The following is a 22,469-nucleotide window of genomic DNA, read 5'->3' on the forward strand; positions in this document are numbered from 1 at the left end:
AAAAAAAAATTATTTTGCCTAGATGAGCAAAATTATTAATTGACAATGCATTATTCTCTAGTCAATTAAAAAAAATCTTTCTAAGTTTTAAAGTTATACGTTGCAATGGTTATCATATTGAGACTGATAGAAAAAATGAGATAGAATATCTTTATATCATATCTATTGTCTCACATAAAAAACGTTATACTGAAAAAGTTGTCTGCCTTATCTTTTGGATTATATTATACTCATATACGAGTAGTTGAAGCATATGCCATAATGAACCTAAAGTTCATTAATCCAAATATATTTACAACTTGGCATGACCGATTTAGGTCATCCAAGATCTATAGTGACGAGAAGAATTATTGAAAATTCAAATTGACCCCATTGAAGAGCCAAAAGATTCTTCGATCTAATGAATTATCATGTGATGCTTGCTTTCAAGGCAAAATAAATAATTAGACCATCACCAACTAAGTATAGGAACTGAATCACCTACATTGTTAGAACAAATTCATGGTGATATATGTGGACTTATTAATCTCACCAAATAGACCATTTAAGTATTTTTATGGTATTAATAGACACATCCAACAAATGGTTCACACATGTACTTATTATCAAGTTTAAAACATGCATTTACAGATTACTAGCTCAAATAATTAAGTTTAGAGCACATTTTTTTTATATAATTAAGACCATTTGTCTTGATAATGCTGGGTGAATTTACATCCGAAGCTTTTGATAATTATTGTTTATGTCAATTGGGATAAGTGTTTGAATATCATGTAGCTCATGTTCATATACAAAATGGTTTTAGCATAAATCATTATATAAAACATTTGCAGTTAATTGCTAGACCATTCTTTATGAGAGCCAAGCTTCCTACATATGTACGGGGCATGCTATTTTGCATGCAGCATCACTTGTACGCATTAGGCCAGTAGCTTATCATAAGTAATTGTCATTACAATTAACTTATGGCCACGAGCCAAATATTTCTCATCTGAGAATTTTTGGATGTGCAACATATGTTGTAATTGCTCCACAACAATGCACTAAGATGGGTTCTCAAAGGAGGTTAGGAATATATATTGGATATGATTTCCCATCAATTATTAATAATTCTTGAACATCTGATGGGTGATGTATTTACTGCATGATTTGCTGATTGTCATTTTAATGAGACAAATTTTTCCAATATTTAGGGGTAGGAATTCAAAAGTTAGAAAAAGAAATTACATGAAATGCATCATTATTGTCTCATTTAGACCCTTATATAGATCAATGTAAATTTGAAGTTCAAAAAATAATTCATTTGAAAAAATATAGCAAATCAATTACCAGATTCATTATAAATGCAAAGGAAAGTAAACTAAAGTCACATCACACAGCTGCAAATGTTCCATTGAAAATTGATATCCCAACACAGTAAGTTATCACTAATGAATTTGAACATGCCAGAAGCATGATATACTAGTGAGTTCCAAAGATTAAAATCCTCGTAAAAGAAAAAAATAATTAACATTCAAAAAGACTGATTGAGGATGTACATACCCATGAAGAAATCATTTACATGACTAATGAGGAAGGTGAAATATCTAAGATAATAAATGAGATTTCAATAAACTATGAAATAACTAAAGATAATAATGAGATTTCAATAACTATGAAATAACTAAAGATAATGATGAGATTTCAATAAACTATGTCATGACAAGAAAAAGATGGAAACCGAACTAATATAATTATTGACCAATATTTTTTGCATTATAATGTTGCTCTTGATATTATATATGAAAATGAGGATCCTGCAACCAAAATCTATTGAAGAACATCGATATAGAAAAAATTGGCTTCAGTGGAAAGAAGCAATCGATGGCAAAATTCAACTCCACTTTCAAAACACTCAAATTTTTGGACTAGTAGTCCAAACACAAAAGGTGTCAAAACCGTTGGGATACAAACAAGCATTTGTTGAGAAAAAGAAATGAATGAGGTCACAAGAAATATAAAGTAAGACTAGTTGCACATGCGTTTTTTACAAATACCTGATTTGATTATGATGAGACATATTTTTCAGTGGTGGATGCAATTAGACTAAGATATTTTAATTGCGCTCGATTGTGTTATGAAAGTTCTGGACGTGCATCTGTATTAATGTCAGTTACGACATACTTATTATGGTATCTCTTGATTAATGATATTCCGTATATGAGAATTCCAAAAGGATTTAAGGTACCTGAAACCATACTAAATCAAAATTTCTTAGGGAATTTTGTATTCAATAAAAGGTCACAGAGATCACTATATTGGATTATAACAAATAAGGGCGAATGTGGGTATAATCACTTGATGACAGAAAAAATAATTTTAATTCTAAATATTTAAAAATTGAGTCATTTATAATTAAAATTAACTAATTAATATATTTAAGAAACGTGATACTAATTATAATCTAATATTAATCATTTTTTAATTAATTAAGTTCAACATTAGAAGTTTTGATTTTAATAAATAATATAAGAAAATATATTTTAATAAACAATGTATTATATAAAAAATGCAAAGAAGATAAAACTATAATATATGAGTAAAGAATATTAAAAAAAAGTTTTATAAATATAATATCTTAATAATGAATGGAGTAGTATAAATTAATCACAATAAATAAGTAACTAATTATAAATAATCAATAATGATTAATCTTTACAAATAATTGCTTGATTATTAAAAAACAATAAAGTAATCATTTATTACCGTTGAAAAATAAATTTGTGTACGAACTAAATTTAACTAATCTTAATTTACTAATTACATATATTTAAGATATTGTTAGCTAATTAATTAATCATTTATGTAAAAAAAATTGTATTCATTTAAAAAAATTTGTTGTAAAAATAAATTAAACAAATATTCTAATAAATTATCATTGATTTGTTGTAAAAATGTTAATCTTGTTAAATTAATATTAATTAATTATATTTCAAATGAAATTATATATAAAATGAAAGACATATAGAGATGGAAAAAGAGAAAATTCACTGTTTTGAAAAAGAATAGAAAATCCATTTGTGAGAAATGAAGATATCTGAAAATAGGTTATTCTCATACATAGAGTTAAAATTGTGAAATAAATATGAGATTTGAATGTCTGTATGAATTCTCATGTTGAAAACCTTTCACTAAATAATCTTGAGAGAATAATAGTTATTCCTTCTCGCTAATATGTGAGTTATTTTAAGGTGATAATAATATCAATTAAACACTTATCCAAAAGAAATTACATCAATTTAATCATTACACGGATTAAATAAGCATGCTACTTGTAATCAATTTTGTAATTAATGTTTAATAATCAATAGGGTTGATTGAAATGGAAGCTATATGAGGTAGGATAGAATAATAACGCGTAAATGCTTTTAATTAACCAAAACACAATTAAATTAATTAAGATACTTTTCGACTAAGAGGTGTTTGAATCCTCTCGCTCACCAAACTAGAACTACATAATAATAATAATAATAATAATAATAACCACAACTAATATTATGTGCATTGGTAATTAGTGTGATTCTAACCATTTATTTTAAAATAATAATAATAAGTGAATTGATTGGATTTCTTAACCTAATTTTTTTCTTTGGAATATGTACAATAATTTTGTAAAAACAAAATTATCTTCCTCAACCATGTATTTAGTCATCAAACAGAAGAAAGTACATTGCTTTCGTTATTTTGATGGAGAGTATGATATTATTAAAGTACCATAATTTAAGATGTATTTGAAATACATTTTCACGTATTTAATTTAAAAATATTTTTTTAAAAAAAAATAAAATGTTTGACAACCCTTTAGAATATGTTTTAAAGTGTATTTTAAACCATTTTTATCTGAAGAGTTTAAATAAAAAGTGAGTTTTTTTTTTTAAAAATTAAATCAATTCAAATGGACCTAAGCTGACATAAAGTATGATATTTGAATTTTTCACTATAATATTATTAAAGTTGATGGCTCTTAACAAAATAATGATAATAATAATAAAATAATAAATAAAGTTTATGATTTACTAAGGATAATAAAGTTTCTTTTGATTTTTAATGGTGTCTACTAATTTTGTCACGCCTTTTAATAAAAAGTAGTGTTTATCTTTTTGTTAAATATTGAAATCCTTACAAAAAGTACATGGCCCATAATTTTAGATAATTTGACGTGTTAATGGAATAATCTATATAGAGATTCTTTTAACTGGCCACCAAATGAACTAATTTCAACGTTAATGTATTTTAAATTACTTTAATTCAATTAAACCATGTTGTGATTTTTTAATACAATAAATATGGAATATGGAGTTTAAATGTTTGACCTCAATAGGAATGATACATGTAAAAAAGTTTATTCTTTTACAAAGATATTATATTGTTAAAAGAAGAGAGGAACCTCATCGTTTGAGGTCAAGGCACACACAGACACCACAAAAACAAGTAAACGAAACAAACACAAAATTCAACCATATGTCAAGATAAAGCATACACGACTCAAGGGAGAAGGTCCCAAGGAAAAGAGGCTGATTGAACTCATAAGAGAAGTTCCAAGCCATTGAGAATAACAAGTAAACTCCTCAAACCGATCATCCAGAATAAACACCCAAGGGAGGACACAAGTTAGCACCATAAAACTCGTATTACGCTCACGTCAAACATAATAAATAACAGTACACCAAACAACTCCCTAGATCTTGCGTATTAGTCGATTATCGACACTAAAATGACAAATCTAATTGAGCTCCGTATTTCTATGTGAGATTTTATGAAAACATCATACCAATTATGGTTAAGTTATATTTATATTTGATGGTACATTGTCATTATCAATATAATTTCTTCATCTATTTCGTTGTTATTATGTAACTATATTAATTAGATTTAAATAATATATATAGATTATTTGTGATTTTTTTTTCTTTAACATAAAGATTAAATTAGTAGGGCCAATGCTTCGTTTGCCCTTTAGTGTGGATGTGCTTTTCACATTAAAGCTTGAAGAAATGGTTTCATGTTTGGATCAAGCGCGTTAGTTAGTATTTGGTAGTGAGGAATTTACAACTTGAAATAAATATCTTTTAAACTTTTAAGTTTTATAAAAATCACATTTGTTAGATTTAAAATCAAAATAAAAATACATTCAATCACTCAAGATTAATTTATATTTTTAAATGTAATTTTTATGTCATAAAAATTGAGTTGAATTATTAAAAACATGTTTAGATTGATTTTAAAAACAACAAAAATGATTTTAATCATTTTATAATTACTTTCAAACATGTCTTTGATCAATTAGTGTCAATCCGTTATCTTGTTCCCTACATATTTGTTCAATTATCCCTCTAATTACAAATAAATAAATGATGAACTAAAAACAATGATTACATTACTGAAATATCAATGTTTAACAAACTTACAAGTGATTTTTTTTTTATAATAAATTTAATACGAATGAGTTGAGTTATCATTTTAACGTATCAAATTTTTAAATGAACATATATCTTAATTTGTTGTCTTGTTTGGAAATAAAATGAAGTAAATCGTATTATAAAAACTAAAGCGAATATAATTTTGTTCAACAATCATACATCAACATTAATGATCGTCATCTTTAAAATAAAATAAAATAATAGTCATCCTTGGACTACTCTTGCAAATTATAAAAATTATAAATATCCACAAAATAGAAATCAAAGAAAGGACCAAAGAAACGAATCATTAAAAATAAATGGCATATGCGAAAGTGAAAAGTACTTCATCATTTCAGATCTTACATAAAGCAAACAAATGTTCGCGACAATTGGGAAATTTGACGGTTCCTCCACGCAAGAAGCAATAAAAAAGAAAAATATATATATATTGTTAGTTTTATTTTGAATTTCGATTATCCTTGAATTTAAAATTTTGCACTTTTAGTCTTACATTTTTTAGACTATCCAAATTGAGTCGTTCGTTTGGTATTTGAGATTGACAAATAGAGTGACCCGTCATCATGCTCATTATTTGATATATAAGGTTTTATCTTAAAACCAATTAACAATAAGAGAAGTAGTTCATCTATTTCATAAGGAGTGTGAGATCCTTGATTTTTTCAACGTGAGATTCTCAACAGTGTGGGGTGTCTTTTGAAAATTATGAGATTAGTTTTGTAAATCTATCTTCTTTCTTCTCTGAAAAAGTTGATGGAGATTCTCTTAATTTGTCTAATTGGTTCTGCTGTGCTATATCATATGTGAGGAGGCATGTATATCGGTCTTTGCTGATTTTCCTTTATAATTTTCACTATTTTTTAGTTTGATTTTAATTTAATCATTTAGTTTCAAAATGTTACAATTTTACATTTGATATTTGAGTTTTGTTTATAATTAATTAAGTTTCACAATTTTCATCACCCTTAAAACTAACATAAAAAAAAATTCACTTAATAATTATTTTAAATAAATTAATAGACATAAATGTCAATTACTAGACGTGAGTATTTAGTGAAAAATCAAGATTAAAAATGCAAATCGTGAAGTTTAAAGACCTAATTAAAACATAACTCAAAACTCAAGAGTAAAATTGTAATATTTTGAATCTTAGGGATTAAATTGAAATCAAATCCAAAACTAAAAGACCATAAATGTATTTTCTTTTCCAAAAGAAAGTGAGATACAGAATGACTAAATTATAATAAATACCCTTGACCTTTGTATTTGCTTAAAAAACACACATGTATTTTTAAAAAGGGAAATTTGGACCGATGACCTAAAATTTGGGTCCATAATGCCAAATCACCCTTTTAATATATATATATATATATATCAATTGACCCTTCACTGATGTCATCACGATATGAGATTACAAAATTGTCCTCCCTTTTGTCTCATATACGATATCCCTCTCTTCAAACGTAACGGTCGTCTTAAAAGGTGTCGCTCAAAACTTTTGTGTGAAAGTGTTGCTCAATCTCGCTTTGCAAAACCATCATCCACCTGCTGCCGCAACCAAAGCTCTTGGGTAAATGAATTTAATCTTTTGTCGTGCATGTTGTATGTGTGTTGTTTCTGTTTAGGTTTCGTTAGGTTGGAATCGGCTGACACGTTCTATAGGTTTCAAGGTTTAATAATCGATCACATCTGTTTTTATTTTGGGTTTCGATGTGTTCTACATGAGTTGAGGATGAAGACGATATAGTTAGAGTGAGATAAGGTGAGAGCAAGTTTTGGGAGAGCAATATAGGCGAGAGCGAGATCAACGAGATGGACACTAGGGAGAGCTAGATCAACGAGAGTGATATGGGCGAGAGCATAATAGGCGAGAGCGGGACAATCTAGAGCAAGATCGACGAGAGAATAATAGGCAAAAGCGAGACAAGCAAGAGCAATTATAGCGAGACTTTAACAGTATATATTGTTATTAAGTTTTTTTAAAAACCTATTAAATGATAGATTGAATGTTCATATCATGCAGGAGTGATTTAAGATTTAAAAGCTTTGAAAATACGTGAAGTTGATAGGTTTCCAGGGCAAGTAACGAGTCTGGCCCACATTGCAAATGCTAACAAGATTGTGAAGGAGAAGCTTACCAGAGGGTGGTTAGAAATGTTCAAGAGAACAGTTTTTGGGCGATTTTTAGTCATTGACCTCGTATTCAACAACCCATATATCCACCATATGTTGTTGAGGGAAGTGAAGAAGTAGAGAGCGGACTCGATCAACTTCTTTGTTAGAGGAAAGGTCGTCACATTTTCGAAAGACGATTTTTTGTTGATTACTGGTTTGTGACGGTCCCCTACGCGAGTTACTCGGAGTGAGAAGTCCTCACAAGAACTTGCAATGAAGTACTTTGGTAATCGGTTGACTTCATACACACTCTGCAGACAGGCATGTTGATCCTTTTGTATATTTGTACCTGTGAAGTATTGATAGCTCAATATCGAGTTTGGATGGTTGTGTATCGAACCTTAAGGAAGACACGAGAGATATCAAAGCACAATTGTCAGCCACTATGTCTCTGTTACAGTTTATGAAGGATTCCACGGTGTTTGAAGCAACGAGGTCACCCACTCTACAAATAGGCCACGATGCCACTAGGTCACCCATCCCTCCTCTATCTCGGTCACCCACCCNCAAATAGGCCACGATGCCACTAGGTCACCCATCCCTCCTCTATCTCGGTCACCCACCCAACCTCTACATAGGCCACCCATCTAGTATTTGCCTAGGTCACCCTTCTAGCCTCTACCTATGTCACCTGTCTTACCCCTACCTCGGTCACCCATCCAGCCTCTACCTAGGTCACCCACCCCACCTTTACCTCGATCACCTAACTTACCTATACAACCTGATACATCCATCTCACCCATTCCTCTTCTACCTGCAAAGTCTGATATCACGACCTATCATTCTTCCACCCACAGAGCCTGATACCACATTCCCATCCATTCCTCACCTTGATACCTCAACCGTTGCCTTTTCCACTATCCTTCCACCTCCAGATACAAGTAGAGAGGACATTGAACCTCTACTTTCTAAGAAACAATGTCTGTTGGAGCCACCGCCTATCACACAGTCTAATACCATACATCTTGATTCACTGGTATGATTATTATGTGATTAGAAAATCTCTTTCTTCATATTTTTTTATTCGACATGTTCACCATTTTGTTATATTTATGTAGGTTATAGTCAAGAGTCGAAAAATCACTTGTAAGAGAAAGACTGTTGATAAGTACACACCTCCGACCGAACCAAAAAAGAAAATAATAAAACAGAAGGAAAGTAAGGTATAATTACCTTTGGACTGTCCATCGATTAAGTTCCCTCTCCCTGGAGTTCCTGCGACACTATTTAAAGTGATGATCCAATACTCCTTGGCGCATGAGGTTCCATCTGCTATATTTACGGAAATGATGAATTGAATTGCTAATAGAATACATACCACGAGCTACAAGAAAATGCATTTTGGCCATTATCCAAGTCATTTTTTTAGAAATTGACCGAACCAAGTTCATGGGTTGAGTGTGATATAAGTTTACGATCCTTGTCCTTTTCTACAATTAAATACAGTGAACTCATCTCTTCTAACATATACCTTATTCTGGATGTAGGCTCTAAATATTATGTTTCGGTTCGTAAAAGATAAATTTTACAAATGACCAGACATGTGCATGAACAAGTTCACCATCTTGCCAATTGGAATAATTGTAACCATTTACTGCACTTGTGAATAGGACTACGCTGGTTGATTATTACGTGCTTTTAATGTTGAATTCGCTATGTAGGGTTGCCTTAATGCTCAAGATGGGGTCTACAAATAGATTAAAAATAAGTCGACATTGCACGTTTTCGTAGTATGTGGGGAAGAAGAAATGTATAAAGATTATGTCATGGGTAAATTCGACGTCAAGTGGTCAGATGTAGATTTTGTAAAGACAACGAAAAACATTGGTGAACATTGGGTATTGATTGCATTTGACCTAAATATATGTTGATTGTTCATATTCAATTCACTATCGTCCATGACATCAAAGAAGAAGCTAGAGTCTTGCCTTGAACCATTGACTTACACCTTACTATCGCTCTTTCACTATTGTGACTTCAAATGTTGGAAGTTGGACATAGAAACATCCCGTTGGAAAATATCCCGACCTACTACTACGAACACACAATACAAGTCGCTAGATTGTGAAATATTTGCAATCAAATTCTTAGAGCATTTGGTGACGGGTAGTGATCCTTCTGTAATCACTCAGGAGAAGATGAGTGACTATAGGTAAGGGTGTGCACGATTCGATTCGGTCCGATTTTGGACCAAACCATGAACCGAACCAAAGTCCACGGTTCTCAAGTAAACAGAATCGTGGAAACCGATTTCCATCGGTTTTAGTTCTTGAACTGAACCAACCTGAATCAGTTCAGGTTGATTCGGTTCGGTTTATAACCAATGTTTTTTTTTTTAATTAGACAAAAAGATTGGGCTTATGGGCTTATGGGCTGATCAATATTACTTAATATTTAATAATACTTTTACTTAATATAATTTAATAAATATTAATATATAGGGTTGGTTCGGTTCTTCGATTTTGGTTGGTTTCTGCACACCCCTAACTATAGGATGCAGTTGGCATGTTTGCTATGGGCGAACACTCCATATTATTGATGTATATTTTACATGTAATGTATATAAATCTCAATGTAATTTTACATGTGATGTATATAAATTGTCAGTGTAGTTTTACTAACACGTTAAGTAAGAGAGAGTGAGATTAGCGAGAGTGATACTAAGAGAGAGTGAGACATTTACAGAAATGATGATAAAGAGATATAAACATGTTAAGTAACGTTACTAGAGAGAGGAGATTAGCGAGAACGACACTAAGAGAGAGCGAGACATTTACAGAAATGATGATAAAGAGATATAAACATGTTAAGTAACGTTACTAGAGAGAGTGAGATTAGCGAGAGTGAGACTAGCGAAAGCGACACTAAGAGAAAGAGAGACATTTATAGAACAAGTCGTAAAAAGATATAAACATGTTTACTAACATTAATATAGAGAGCGAGATTAACCAGAGCGACACTAAGAGAGAGCGAGACATTTACAGAATGCGTCATAAAGAGATATAAACATGTTTAGTAACGTTACTAGAGAGAGCGAGATTAGCGAAAGCGACACTAAGAGAGAGGGAGATATAAACATTTGGATCTCGACCAACTTTTGTACATAGAGCATACAGTGAGGATTAAAAGTGGCTCATGAAAATCAAACTTGACCAACATTTGAATCATTTTGACTATGTTCAGTATGTTGCCCGGACATGAGCGGTTCACTGTAGTTTTGTCAATTATGCCCATAATTCCCACACCTACCACATTTTATTTGTCTGCAATGTTCTTCTCTCGATGGTATTCTTCGTATTCTTTGTCACCTGACCTGTACCACTCTTCTAGAAGGTGCAACATTCTTTTCTACATATCTTGGAGATCTCTTCCATTCAGATATGTGGCCGAGAAGATTTAAAGGCTCTGCATCAGCCATAAGGGAGTCAACACTATAAAATAAACTGCAAAGACTTCAAATGGGGATGTTTCATTCCCGGGCAGCCACAATTGCATGTGAATATGGGATACCGAGTGAGTCAAATTCCTTACACGTGCATTCCTTTGTATGAAGGTTCAAAATATCGTCAAATCGATTGTCCCATAAATGGACTCTATAACAATCAATCGGCTCAAGTCGATATCATCTGCCCTTATCACACTCACTTGCTAATCAGTTTTCACAGTAGTCCGAGTGTAACTTTGTTCGAGATGACCAATAATTTCTCCATTCATAAAACCATGACTGGATGAGGCCTCGAACATGTTCCAATAAGCACATTATGGGCAACTATAATTATTCTTTAGTCAAAGAATTAAAAACACTCTGTACTATTGGACGTCATGTTGTTGTATCTTCGTTCTGTTTAGTAACACTTACCCACCTTTCAAGATTGATATCCTCCAAATATTTTGTTACAATACCATCTTGAAAACTACGAAGTTGGTCCCAATGTGCTTGGAACTCTGACATGTGGAATGCCTGGCTGTATCCATGAACATCTCAACAACCATATTGTCTTTCAAGTTTGAAATAATATTATTTTCTATGTGGTACGTGCACAATCCATGAAATACCGTAGGAAAAACTGCACAAATGGCATTGCCAATAGATACCGCCTGATCGAACACGAACACCAAATTAAAGGGTTTTCCAATGGCACACTTTAAATTCGACATAAACCATTTCCATACTCGATCAGTTTCATTGTCCACTATGGCATATGCTAGTGAGTATATTTGGTTGTTACCGTCCATGGAAATGTCGACCAACATGGCCTCTTTGTATTTCCCTTTTAAATGCGATCCATCAACAATTATCACAGGCCGATAACTTGAAAAACCTCTAATACAAGGCCCTAATGCCATAAACATGTACTTGAAATGCACATCACTTTCAAGTTCGATTTCAAACCTTGTACCTGGATTCTCGATTTTTAACGCTTCACCTTAAGCATGTAAAACGGCATATGACTCTTGTGGAGTACCCCTAGCAAGAGCATAAGTGGTTTTCCTTGCATGTCATTGCTTATTTATGGTCATGATTCAAAATTCTAATAGAACATGTGTGCGATCGCATATATTTTGTGAACTTAAATATATCACACCCTGAGATTTTCACTGCACGAAGGCTCCACTTACAATTCTCCCCAATACATTTGACAGTGAACAAAGACTTACTTGACTTCCTTACCTATATTCAAAATTATTGTTTATGGATAGAATAGACAATCTCATTTTTAAGTCACTCTTACTAAAAAAAGTTGACCAACTTCAACATCTGTCTCAGATAAGGAGGTACTAGACATAATCAATTATCCTCTATGATATGAAGACATGGAATTCAATCCTACTGATCTCTCATTAACAGCCACTACAGGTCCACGCATCTCTTAGGACCACAACCTATAGAATTCAATCTTATTGATCTCTCATTTTCAGCCACGAAAGGATCACGCTCTTTTGAAGGACCATAATCCATAGAATTCAGTCCTATTGATTTCTCATTACTACCATAAAAGATCATGTTCTTCTAAAGACCAAAATCCATGAAGTTAATCCTGCTGATCTCTCGTTACCAGTATTGACTTGCTAGAATTGATGCTAAAAGATATGTTATGCTATGCTCGAAATGATGCGATATTACTTCTAGATATGCGTTAATTATGAATATTCTTGTAGTATTCCATGCGTTGTCACAAGTTTCCTTACGTTGGAACCAAGTGTAATTCCACCGCAAGTTTCTCGTGTGATCTGAGGTCGAACACAGGGACTTTTTGAGGTTTTATGAATATTCTTGTAGTATTCCATGGTATGTTTTGTGATATATGCGACTAGGTTTTTCAATCTTTAAAGAGTGTTTTGTACAAGTATATAAAAGTGTGGAAAGTAAAAGGAAACATAAACAAATGCGATAATAAATAAAGTACAGTAAACCTAAACTAGATATACAAGATACAGACTTCATGATACAAAATGCTGGGGTCCAAGTTGGCTTGAAGGTTATGCAATAACATAGAATGCGACGACAAGTCTTATGTACAACCAGAAAGACAAAGATAACTAATATAAACAGCGCAAGTTTCTTAATTGCGTTGAAGCTATAAGTTCAGTTCCGTTTTTCTTCTTGTGCGTACACCTTTCAGTGATCGGCCGTGCTCTCACATGTTTGGTGAAACAGAGACGAACATACTGAATGCAAGGTTGCTTCCATGTCTGGAAGTACTACTCGCTTTAGTTAACACATTCTTCTAACCTTCTCTCGATAGATTAGAATGGCATATTTACTTCTGCTCTCACAGGTGAAGATGTCGTCTAGCATGTCTTAGGCTAAACGCGTTTACCTCTTTAACACAAGTTAAGTACTCATTTAATTCATATTAACTACCAGGGATTAGGAAGACATCATGGGGAAAGTGATTAACAGAGGAACGGAAGTAGAGAGAAAATGGGATATGAAGCAATCGAAACATTTAATATATCTATTAAGCGTTTGATACATGGTATGAATGAAGAGATAAAGAAGGTGAGATACAATGAGGAAAAGAGATAGAACAGATACAAACAAGCGCCAACATCTTGGCACTGATTCGGGTGGAGATCTGCTTTCCGGATTGGATGGATCATATGGATGGATGAGCTTCCCTCTCAAGCTTATTCAACTGGTAGCAGGGTTTTCAACACAGAGCTTCTCGGCGGGTATTTGGCAGAATAGAACTGAGACTCACCTCTCGGCCTTATCTTGTCTTCTTCCCGGATTTCTTCAGTTATGCACTCAACTCAGCCTTTCCTCTCAACACTTTAGTAGAAATTAGCCCCATATCCAATAGCATATTTTTTTCTGAAATTTATGGGGTATTTATAGGTGAGGATCTTTGATTCCGACCTTGTGGTCCCCACTTGTTATGAAAATTCTGAAGATGGAAGGATATTATTCCTTCTGTTATGCAATTAGACTGTCAATTCTGCACAATCGTTAGTTGTACACGTGTCTCAATCCTCCGCTTTTGCGTTGCTCAGCTATATCTTTCGATTGTGAGTTCGCATGCGGTGTTGTTTTTATTACCACATGCGGTTGAAAGTTAGCTTTGGATCGACCGTCGCATTACGCCATCATTGCGTTAATCGTCTCTTCATTGTTGATTGACGGGCCCATTGTGACAGAGATGCGTTGATTAGTTCTTTTTTAGCCTTGAGCGTAAGCGGTGACTCGGTTTCCTGCAAAACAGATTAAAACCTCATTTTCTTCCATCTTAAAAATATTAGTGGGTGTAATTGCGATAATTTATAATTATTGTATTTCGAAGCTAATTTTCATACAATTGGCACATATTTATTCTCTTTTGGCCGCAATATCTAGATAAGACAGTATAAATAACTTGTATTTCTACAAGTTATCACCAAGCACAAGTCTGTTACATTGAGTTTCTCTTTTCAAGTTCCATGGATAGTGTCGTCATTGTCTATTGATAATGTTGATGGCTACATGTTCGTAGACAATGAAATATCATTCTCTTCTCGATTAAGCTCATATGCTTCTTCGTATTGTTTGTCTACCCCCGTATCATCATAACTCATATTTACATTTCCATCATGGTTCGATTTTAGCATTACAAATAGTTGAACTCTACAAAGATCTTTCCGAAAAAGAAGGAAGCGAACATCACCATCGTTCCATATGTACTATGGAAGGTCTTCATAGTCAAGCTTATATTTAGCTCTCATGATAACATCAAACTCTGAAGAACTTACATTTGTAACCCTATAAATGTGGCCTTAAGTTCTTTGTACTTTAATGTAATAGACACAATAATTCCTGTTAACTCGCCTCCAATATATAAATTTTGGTTCTCATCCCAATCACTTTCGCATCGAATTAGTAGACACTTTTCTGTCATCCTACAAAGCAAGAGAACATTTTTCATTAAGTTGTACAAGCAGATGAATATCGTCTAATACACGTGGATCTCTCTCATTGTTACTCTCTTTTGCTCTTGCTCTTGTGACTCTCATTGTCGCTCCTTCCCGCTCTCGCGCTATCGAGCGTTCTTGTTGTCGCTCTCTCTTGCTCTTTCTCTCAAAACCTTAAACCCTTGGTAATAATCGTTGTCGCTTTCGTTATGCTATTTTCATACCTTTTTTGAGACCACATTCCAACAAACACCAATGAAACCACATTCTAGAAAAGTTCGTTCCTTATGCAAAACCCGTTCTAAAAATTCCGTTTGGTTCTGAAAAACTTTGTTCAGGAAAACCTCGTTCAATAAATCTCCGTTCAACAAAATCATAGTTCGAATGAAGTTTAGATTTTAAAGAATTCACCATTATATGTTTAGCGTGTTAACGATTTAATATTTTAAACAGATGATTTCGTGAAAATTGTCAAATCATTCGTACACCGACAAACAATCACACCATGATGGAAGAGAGACAGCGGGAGCGAGACCAATTTCATGAGGAGCAATTCCTGTTATAATGATGTTAGCGGAGGGTCGATTGACATTTTTTTAAAAATGGGGTCATTTGGCATTATGAGCCCAAATTTTCCTTTTAAAAGCTACGATATTACTCTTAAATTTATGGTGGTTTCAAAACTATGATTGAAATAAAAAAATCTTTATAATTTGAGTTAGAACTACTTGATGATGATCTCAAATAATCTGTTGATCTAAATTTTCTTTGTGGATCACTATCTTGAAAGATATTATTAATATACTTAGTATGATATATTTTGGAAACAAACGAAAAAGTTTAAGAATATTTTTTTATAATTTAATCATGAAATTTTTACCAAACATTTTTCAAATTTTAAAAAAAATTAAAAAAATAAAAAGGATCGGAATCCTATCGTGTACTGAAGGAGGGGGATTGGGCCGGTGGATCTCGGAGTATTGACTTTGGGTGGGCCCAGGAAGTAGAAGAATGAGATCGGACGGCTCGGAAGGTCCATGGGTGGTGAAAATCCAAGGGTGGAAAATGAAGGGATGGCATATATACCTGCCTTTCTGACAAAATCGTCCGCTCCAAAAAAGCAAAGGCCCCAACCCCGAAGAAACCCACAGAGAGGTCGGCCAAGTGATTGAGTTTTGTTTGATTGCGAAGAAAAGCATCGCAAAAATTCATACATACATACAGATGATGATCATGAAGTTTCTTCCAGTTTCTTCATTCCTTAATTCCCCTTAGTCAGATTACAATTGAAAATGGCTGTTGCTTTTATCCATTACAAGCTATCAAGCTGTGCGTTGAGTCGCTCCTTTCGCTTGCGATCCAAGTCTGCAACTGCTCCTTCAACCTCCACCTCTTCTTCTTCTTCTTCCTCTCTTCCGCGCTTTTCCGAGCGCCTTTGATGACCATGATCCTCTGTCTTCAACCTTATTCCGGATCTCAGTTGCAGGTCCACTCCCATAACCAGAATCTCGATATCATCCTCAACAACAACGACCCTCGTCATATTCTCCCTTTTCCCGCATGGACCCCGCTGCTTCTCGTCCCGCTGTAGTAATAGACAATGGAACCGGGTACCCTTTACCGTTCTACGGAATACCCAATTTGAATTTCGATTCTCAATTTCATTTTTGTCGGTGTTTGTTGACTACTGCCTCTTTGGTTAATGCTTGCTTTCTCTGACTTTTTGTTTTTGTTGTTTCAGATATACTAAAATGGGGTTTGCCGGCAATGTAGAGCCGTGTTTTATTGTTCCTAGTGTAGTTGCAGTTAATGAATCGTTCTTAAACCAGTCGAGAAACTCGTCAAAAGCAAATTGGCTTGCGCAGCATAATGCTGGTGTAATGGCAGATCTTGATTTCTTCATTGGAGATGAAGCGCTTGCGAAGTCGAGATCTAGTAGTACTTATAATCTTAGCTATCCAATTCGAAATGGTCAGGTTTACAATTGGGATGCCATGGAGCGGTTCTGGCAGCAGTGTATATTCAATTATTTGCGGTGTGATCCGGAGGATCATTATTTTCTTTTGACCGAGAGTCCCCTTACGGCGCCCGAGAGCCGAGAGTATACGGGTGAAATAATGTTCGAGACATTCAATGTTCCAGGGCTTTATATTGCTGTCAATTCCGTGCTTGCTCTTGCCGCTGGTTATACTACATCTAAGGTTGGTGTGTTATTTGAAGCCATTTCTAAATCTTTTTGGACGCAATTTCATAGCACTGGGAAATATAGTTCTTCATTTATGAGATTATAAGCACAATTTATGCAGCTTTTAAGTTTAGAAAAAAGAAAAAGGAAAACTCCAGGAAGCAGTTGCTTGTCCTTGGAGGCTTTCCCTGTAAGGTTTTAGAGTTCATCAAACATGTGGATGATAATAATGGCAATGGACTAAAATAAAAGATAGCATCCATTTATCTTCTTTTAGCGTGGACTTGTATTTTGGTCATGTTTGGGAGTGTTTCTAAATTGGTCAAAATCACTTATGTTAATTTGAAAATCACTTTGAAACATAATTTAATCATCCAAAACCCCTTTATGATGTGAAAATTGCATTTTAAAGTGTAAGATTAAATATTAAATTAATTTTAAGTGATTAACAGATTCTTTGGAGTGATTTTGAACATTACAGGGTGATTTTAACTATTCCAAAATTAGTCCCAAACATGCACTTCTTCTTGCTTTTGCCCTTGTCAACATGGCACACATGCACATACTTTTACTACCATTCCCAAATCACTCAACATGTGTTTGAAGATCCATTGTTTTTATGTATTTGTTTCTGTTGTCATGTCTTTAAAAGAAATCGGTTTGATTGTGTCATCATTTTTACTCATCGCGGATATTATTTAACGTGTCTGTCTATTTCTCGATAATGAATTTATGTTAATCTTTGGGTCATGAATTGACAAGTAGCTTGTCTTAGTGTGAGATGACAGGGGTTGTAGTGGACGTTGGAGATGGAGCTACTCATGTTGTGCCTGTTGCAGATGGATACGTCATTGGAAGCAGCATTAAGTCAGTTCCCATCGCTGGCAAAGACGTGACTCTCTTTGTCCAGCAGCTCATGAAGGTAGGTTGTCTCTCTCTAGGGCTCTTCTTCTCCTGGTTGAAGAATTATACTTTGGTTGTTTGGAGGGTCTAATACAATGCTTGTGGTCAAATCCTGTCCATGTCAATTGCTAATATCTTATCTATTTATCATTGTCCAGCTATTTATTACTGGAAAATTTTAGGAATATGGAAATATTTGGGAGAATTATCTTTCGTTAAGCTTTTCATCATTTGATCCTTATCCATGATTTTTTCTGTTTACTAGTTATCCTACACTATTTATGTGTGCTTCTTTTCTTGTTTGACATCCATGTTGGAGATTCTGATAAGAATTTTTTTGGGAGTGGTATTGATGCTCCAATATCCATGGCTGCCAAGTTTCCTTGGTTAGTTTGTTCTTCCTTACTAAGAAACTTCATCAAGTGGCCCTGTCTCTGGATATAATTAAGTAGTGGCCTATATAGATAGAACTTTCTGGGTAAAAAATGGGGATAATAGGCATTGTTCTGTGATGTTCTGCTTCATTTTTTAATATATGTTGTGCAATATTGTTTTTGAAGTTGCTAACATGAGCATAGCTCAATGGTTAGGTCATTTTGATTCCTCTAAGAGTTTGTAGGTTAACACATCATGTGTTGTAATATTTTTCAAAAGAATATTGTTCTTGAAGTTCAATATTTGTGTACTTTGAGTTTCACATCTTTGTTGTACTGGATATCTTGATATCAGAAGTTACTTAGATCGAGGATATAAGAATGTTTTGAGATTTTTTTTCATTCATGCTAATTTATAAAATGAGCTGTTGCCTATTGATGAGTTCACAAACTCTTGCAATTTACCAATGTTTCATTTAGGAAAGAGGAGAAAATGTACCACCTGAGGACTCTTTTGAAGTAGCCCGAAAAGTGAAGGAAATGTATTGCTATACCTGTTCTGACATTGTCAAGGTTGGAACTTTACTATACTTATTTGATAAGTCTTGGTTGGTAGACAGAAATCAAGACAGCACACTTTTAAGATTTATTTCAATCAAAACTTGGTTGAAAGTAGATAACATGTTTGTCAACCTATTCTTTATTTCTGTTATAGTTTTGGTTACCTTGTCGTTGATTCTCTGCACAGATGATTTGAGGAGGTAGTTTGTGAATTGTTGATTTCAGGAGTTCAATAAACATGATAAAGAGCCAGGCAAGTATCTAAAGCACTGGAAGGGTATTAAACCCAAGACTGGCGCACCATATTCCTGTGATATTGGCTATGAACGATTTCTTGGTCCTGAGGTTTGGTTTTTTCTGAATTGCATGCTTGAGTTAGGCTATGATGATTAGAGAATTATTTTAATTCTGTTGTTCACTTTGCAATTGTAATTATTGTCACCGTAGTGCTGAACTGTTTTGGCAATGTTGATCTACAGGTGTTCTTCAATCCTGAAATTTATAGCAGCGAGTTTACCACCCCTTTGCCTGCTGTAATAGACAGGTGTATTCAGTCTGCCCCAATTGATACCAGAAGAGCGTTGTACAAGGTGAAGTAGTCTTGAAAAAAACTTTCAAGCCTGATTATGATGAAACGATCAAACTGAAGTTGATAGTTATTTCAGCTTAGGAAATGTATTGAATGTCTCTTACCTTGTTTATGTGCATTTTACATTTTACATTTTACTCAGGTTCCAGATGTAGTTACTTTTTTTTGAAGATACGCCCTGTTTTATTCCATTCTTTAATTATCAGATTTACTTCATGTACAGTTTTCCGTTTTCTTCTTCTTTACAAAAGCCTACTTCTCTTATTGAATAGATTTGTTGCTTACCTTAGAATATAGTACTATCTGGAGGTTCAACAATGTTCAAGGACTTCCATAGGAGGTTACAAAGAGACTTGAAGAAGATCGTGGATGCCCGGATCCTTGCTTCTGAAGCTAGATTAGGAGGAGAAATAAAAGTGAGAATTGTTGTATGACCTTTTTGTTCCCCTCTTTTTAAACAAGAAACTGGTTAGGTTATTGTATATTTTTTTTTACTGCTGGAAAAGTTACTTAATAATTAATTTATAATTTTCTTGCCTTTTTTTAGTCACATCCAGTGGAGGTCAATGTTGTTAGCCATCCTATCCAGAGATTTGCCGTCTGGTTTGGAGGCTCCGTTCTTGCATCAACTCCTGAGTTTTTTGCGGTACGTATGCTATATCTTTTCTCATATGGCAGTACAATCCTTTTCGGGCAGGATATCAACCATGGTACCTGTTAGGTGTTTTTCTTGTCTGGTGGGTTGGGGAAGGGTACGTTCGATCATTTCTAATAGAGGGAGAAATGAATCTGCTAAGGTTTTGCACCTCTCTTAATGACTGTACATTTGAGCTGTCTTTTGGAAATGGTTGTTCTTTGACATGAGAGCGCCCCAAGTGTTTGCGGAGTGACTTGTTATCGATAAATTTTCATTTTCAATGTGCTTGGAGAGCCTATCGACAATTCAGCTACTATCTGGTACTTGCATAATGTCTCCTACGAACAATCTGCCAAATGTAGCCTGACCCCGCGCTATAATAGCTGAGTTCACCTAATCAACAAACTTGTTTTGTTTTCTTTGGATGCAGGCTTGTCATACAAAAGCAGAATATGAGGAGTATGGTGCAAGCATATGCCGCACAAATCCTGTTTTCAAAGGAATGTACTGATGCAAAGATCCTTGAGCGTTGGCCTTTGGGTAGTATAGTCCCTGACTTATGTTGGATCAGATGCTTTCCCATTACCCCTTGAACGTGCACCTCAGTTCGGTTCAGTTCGGTTCCATGCTTTGCAGGCTTTTGTAGGGGTGTACATTGGTGGTGTAAAATATGATCATTTTCTGTATAATTTGTACGAAATGTGGTTCATTACTTCAATTCTTTCATTGGGGGCCAGGTTTTCTAAAAGTAGCAATTGGTCCAAATTTAGCTTTCTCATGTAGAGACGGGCGTTGAGGAGTCAACCCTATAGAATCATCAGCATTTCAGTGAATTTTAGATTGAGCTGAATTGCATGTTTTTTTTGGCGTTCAGCTCAGGTAAAGTTTTTTTGAAAAAAAAAAAGTTTATTTTCTTGTTTGTTGTTTTATGATTGATCACATTTGAAATGCGTAAGACTTGTTTGGTTCACAATTTGGATTCTGATTTATGTTTCTAGATTTATCGAATTCAGCCAATATATTTGGCAGACAATTTGAAATTTGTTTTTGGAAATTGTTTTTGGATTCTATGATCCAAATAGGGTAACTTTCGAAAATAACATTTTTATATTTTCATTGTATTCAGAATTTGAATGTAGGATTATATTAAATAAAAATAAAAACATTTTGAAATAAGTATGTCATGTTATAAATTTAATTAATTTTTTTTTTTAAAAAATAGAATATGTATTATGTAATGTAATTAGGTTACATTTTAAATTTGGTCCCTATTGTTTGGATGAAGTTAAAAGTTATTTCATATGGTTTTAAATTTTAGAAATTAGTTATGGTTTAATGTAACTTCATATATAGTCTCTGTAGTTGGTTAAATTCTCTTAAATAATACCTATAATAGGGACTATAAGCTTTTATCAAACTATAGGGGGTAAATTCTAATTATAAATAATTAGACCTAAATTTTAACTTCCTCCAAATTATAAGGGCAAAATTTTCAATTTATCTTATAAATTATATAATATTACAAAATAAAAGTTATACAATTGTTTTAACATAAAAACATGTTCATAAATAAAATAATAATAATTTATTGTCAACTAATATTTAATGGATGGTTACAACTAGTTTGTAATTATTTAAATTAGAATTCAATTTTTGAATTATGCTATCAAATATATATCGAATACAATTATGTTTTCATTTGATCCACTAGTTTTAAATTTTTGTTTTCAAATTCTTTACCAAACAGGTCATTAATAACCTGAATTGGTTTAAACAAAATATTCTATTGTGTCTGTTTAGTAACTATTTGTTTTTTGTTTTTGTTTTTTAAAATTAAGCCTACAGACAATTACCTCAATCTTCAAAATTCTTCTCTATCTATTTTTCACCAATAGTTTAAAAACCCAAATTTTGAGAACTAAAAAAAAAATAGCCTTCAAAAAGTTATTTTTGTTTTTGAAATGTGGTTAATAATTCAACCAAATTTAATAAAGATGCAAATTATCATAAAAAAATATAGATGTAATAGATTTAATTTTAAAAAACTAAAAACAAAAAATGAAATGGTTACCAAATAAAATCTAAATAATTTGTTTGTCACCTTTTTACATACAGTATTCTCTTGTTTTTTATTTTTTGATTTTTGAATTTTAAATTTTTTGATTTATTTTTTGATTTTGATTTTATTATTATTTTT

At 33.2% G+C, this 22,469-nt stretch overlaps 1 protein-coding gene across 1 annotated transcript; it reads left to right on the forward strand.

Annotated features, from left to right (window-relative positions):
* Positions 1-16,134: 16,134 nt before the first annotated feature.
* LOC120081929 (actin-related protein 3) lies at positions 16,135-21,242 on the forward strand. Its single transcript, XM_039037112.1, has 9 exons — positions 16,135-16,633; positions 16,765-17,224; positions 17,984-18,130; positions 18,966-19,058; positions 19,272-19,391; positions 19,526-19,636; positions 19,926-20,051; positions 20,183-20,281; positions 20,703-21,242. Exons 1-9 carry the CDS (start codon positions 16,584-16,586, stop codon positions 20,781-20,783), a joined length of 1,287 nt encoding a protein of 428 aa, XP_038893040.1. The 5' UTR covers positions 16,135-16,583; the 3' UTR covers positions 20,784-21,242.
* The last annotated feature ends 1,227 nt before the right edge of the window (positions 21,243-22,469 follow it).

Source organism: Benincasa hispida, chromosome 7 (genome assembly GCF_009727055.1).
Source record: "Benincasa hispida cultivar B227 chromosome 7, ASM972705v1, whole genome shotgun sequence".
Lineage (NCBI taxonomy): Eukaryota > Viridiplantae > Streptophyta > Magnoliopsida > Cucurbitales > Cucurbitaceae > Benincasa > Benincasa hispida.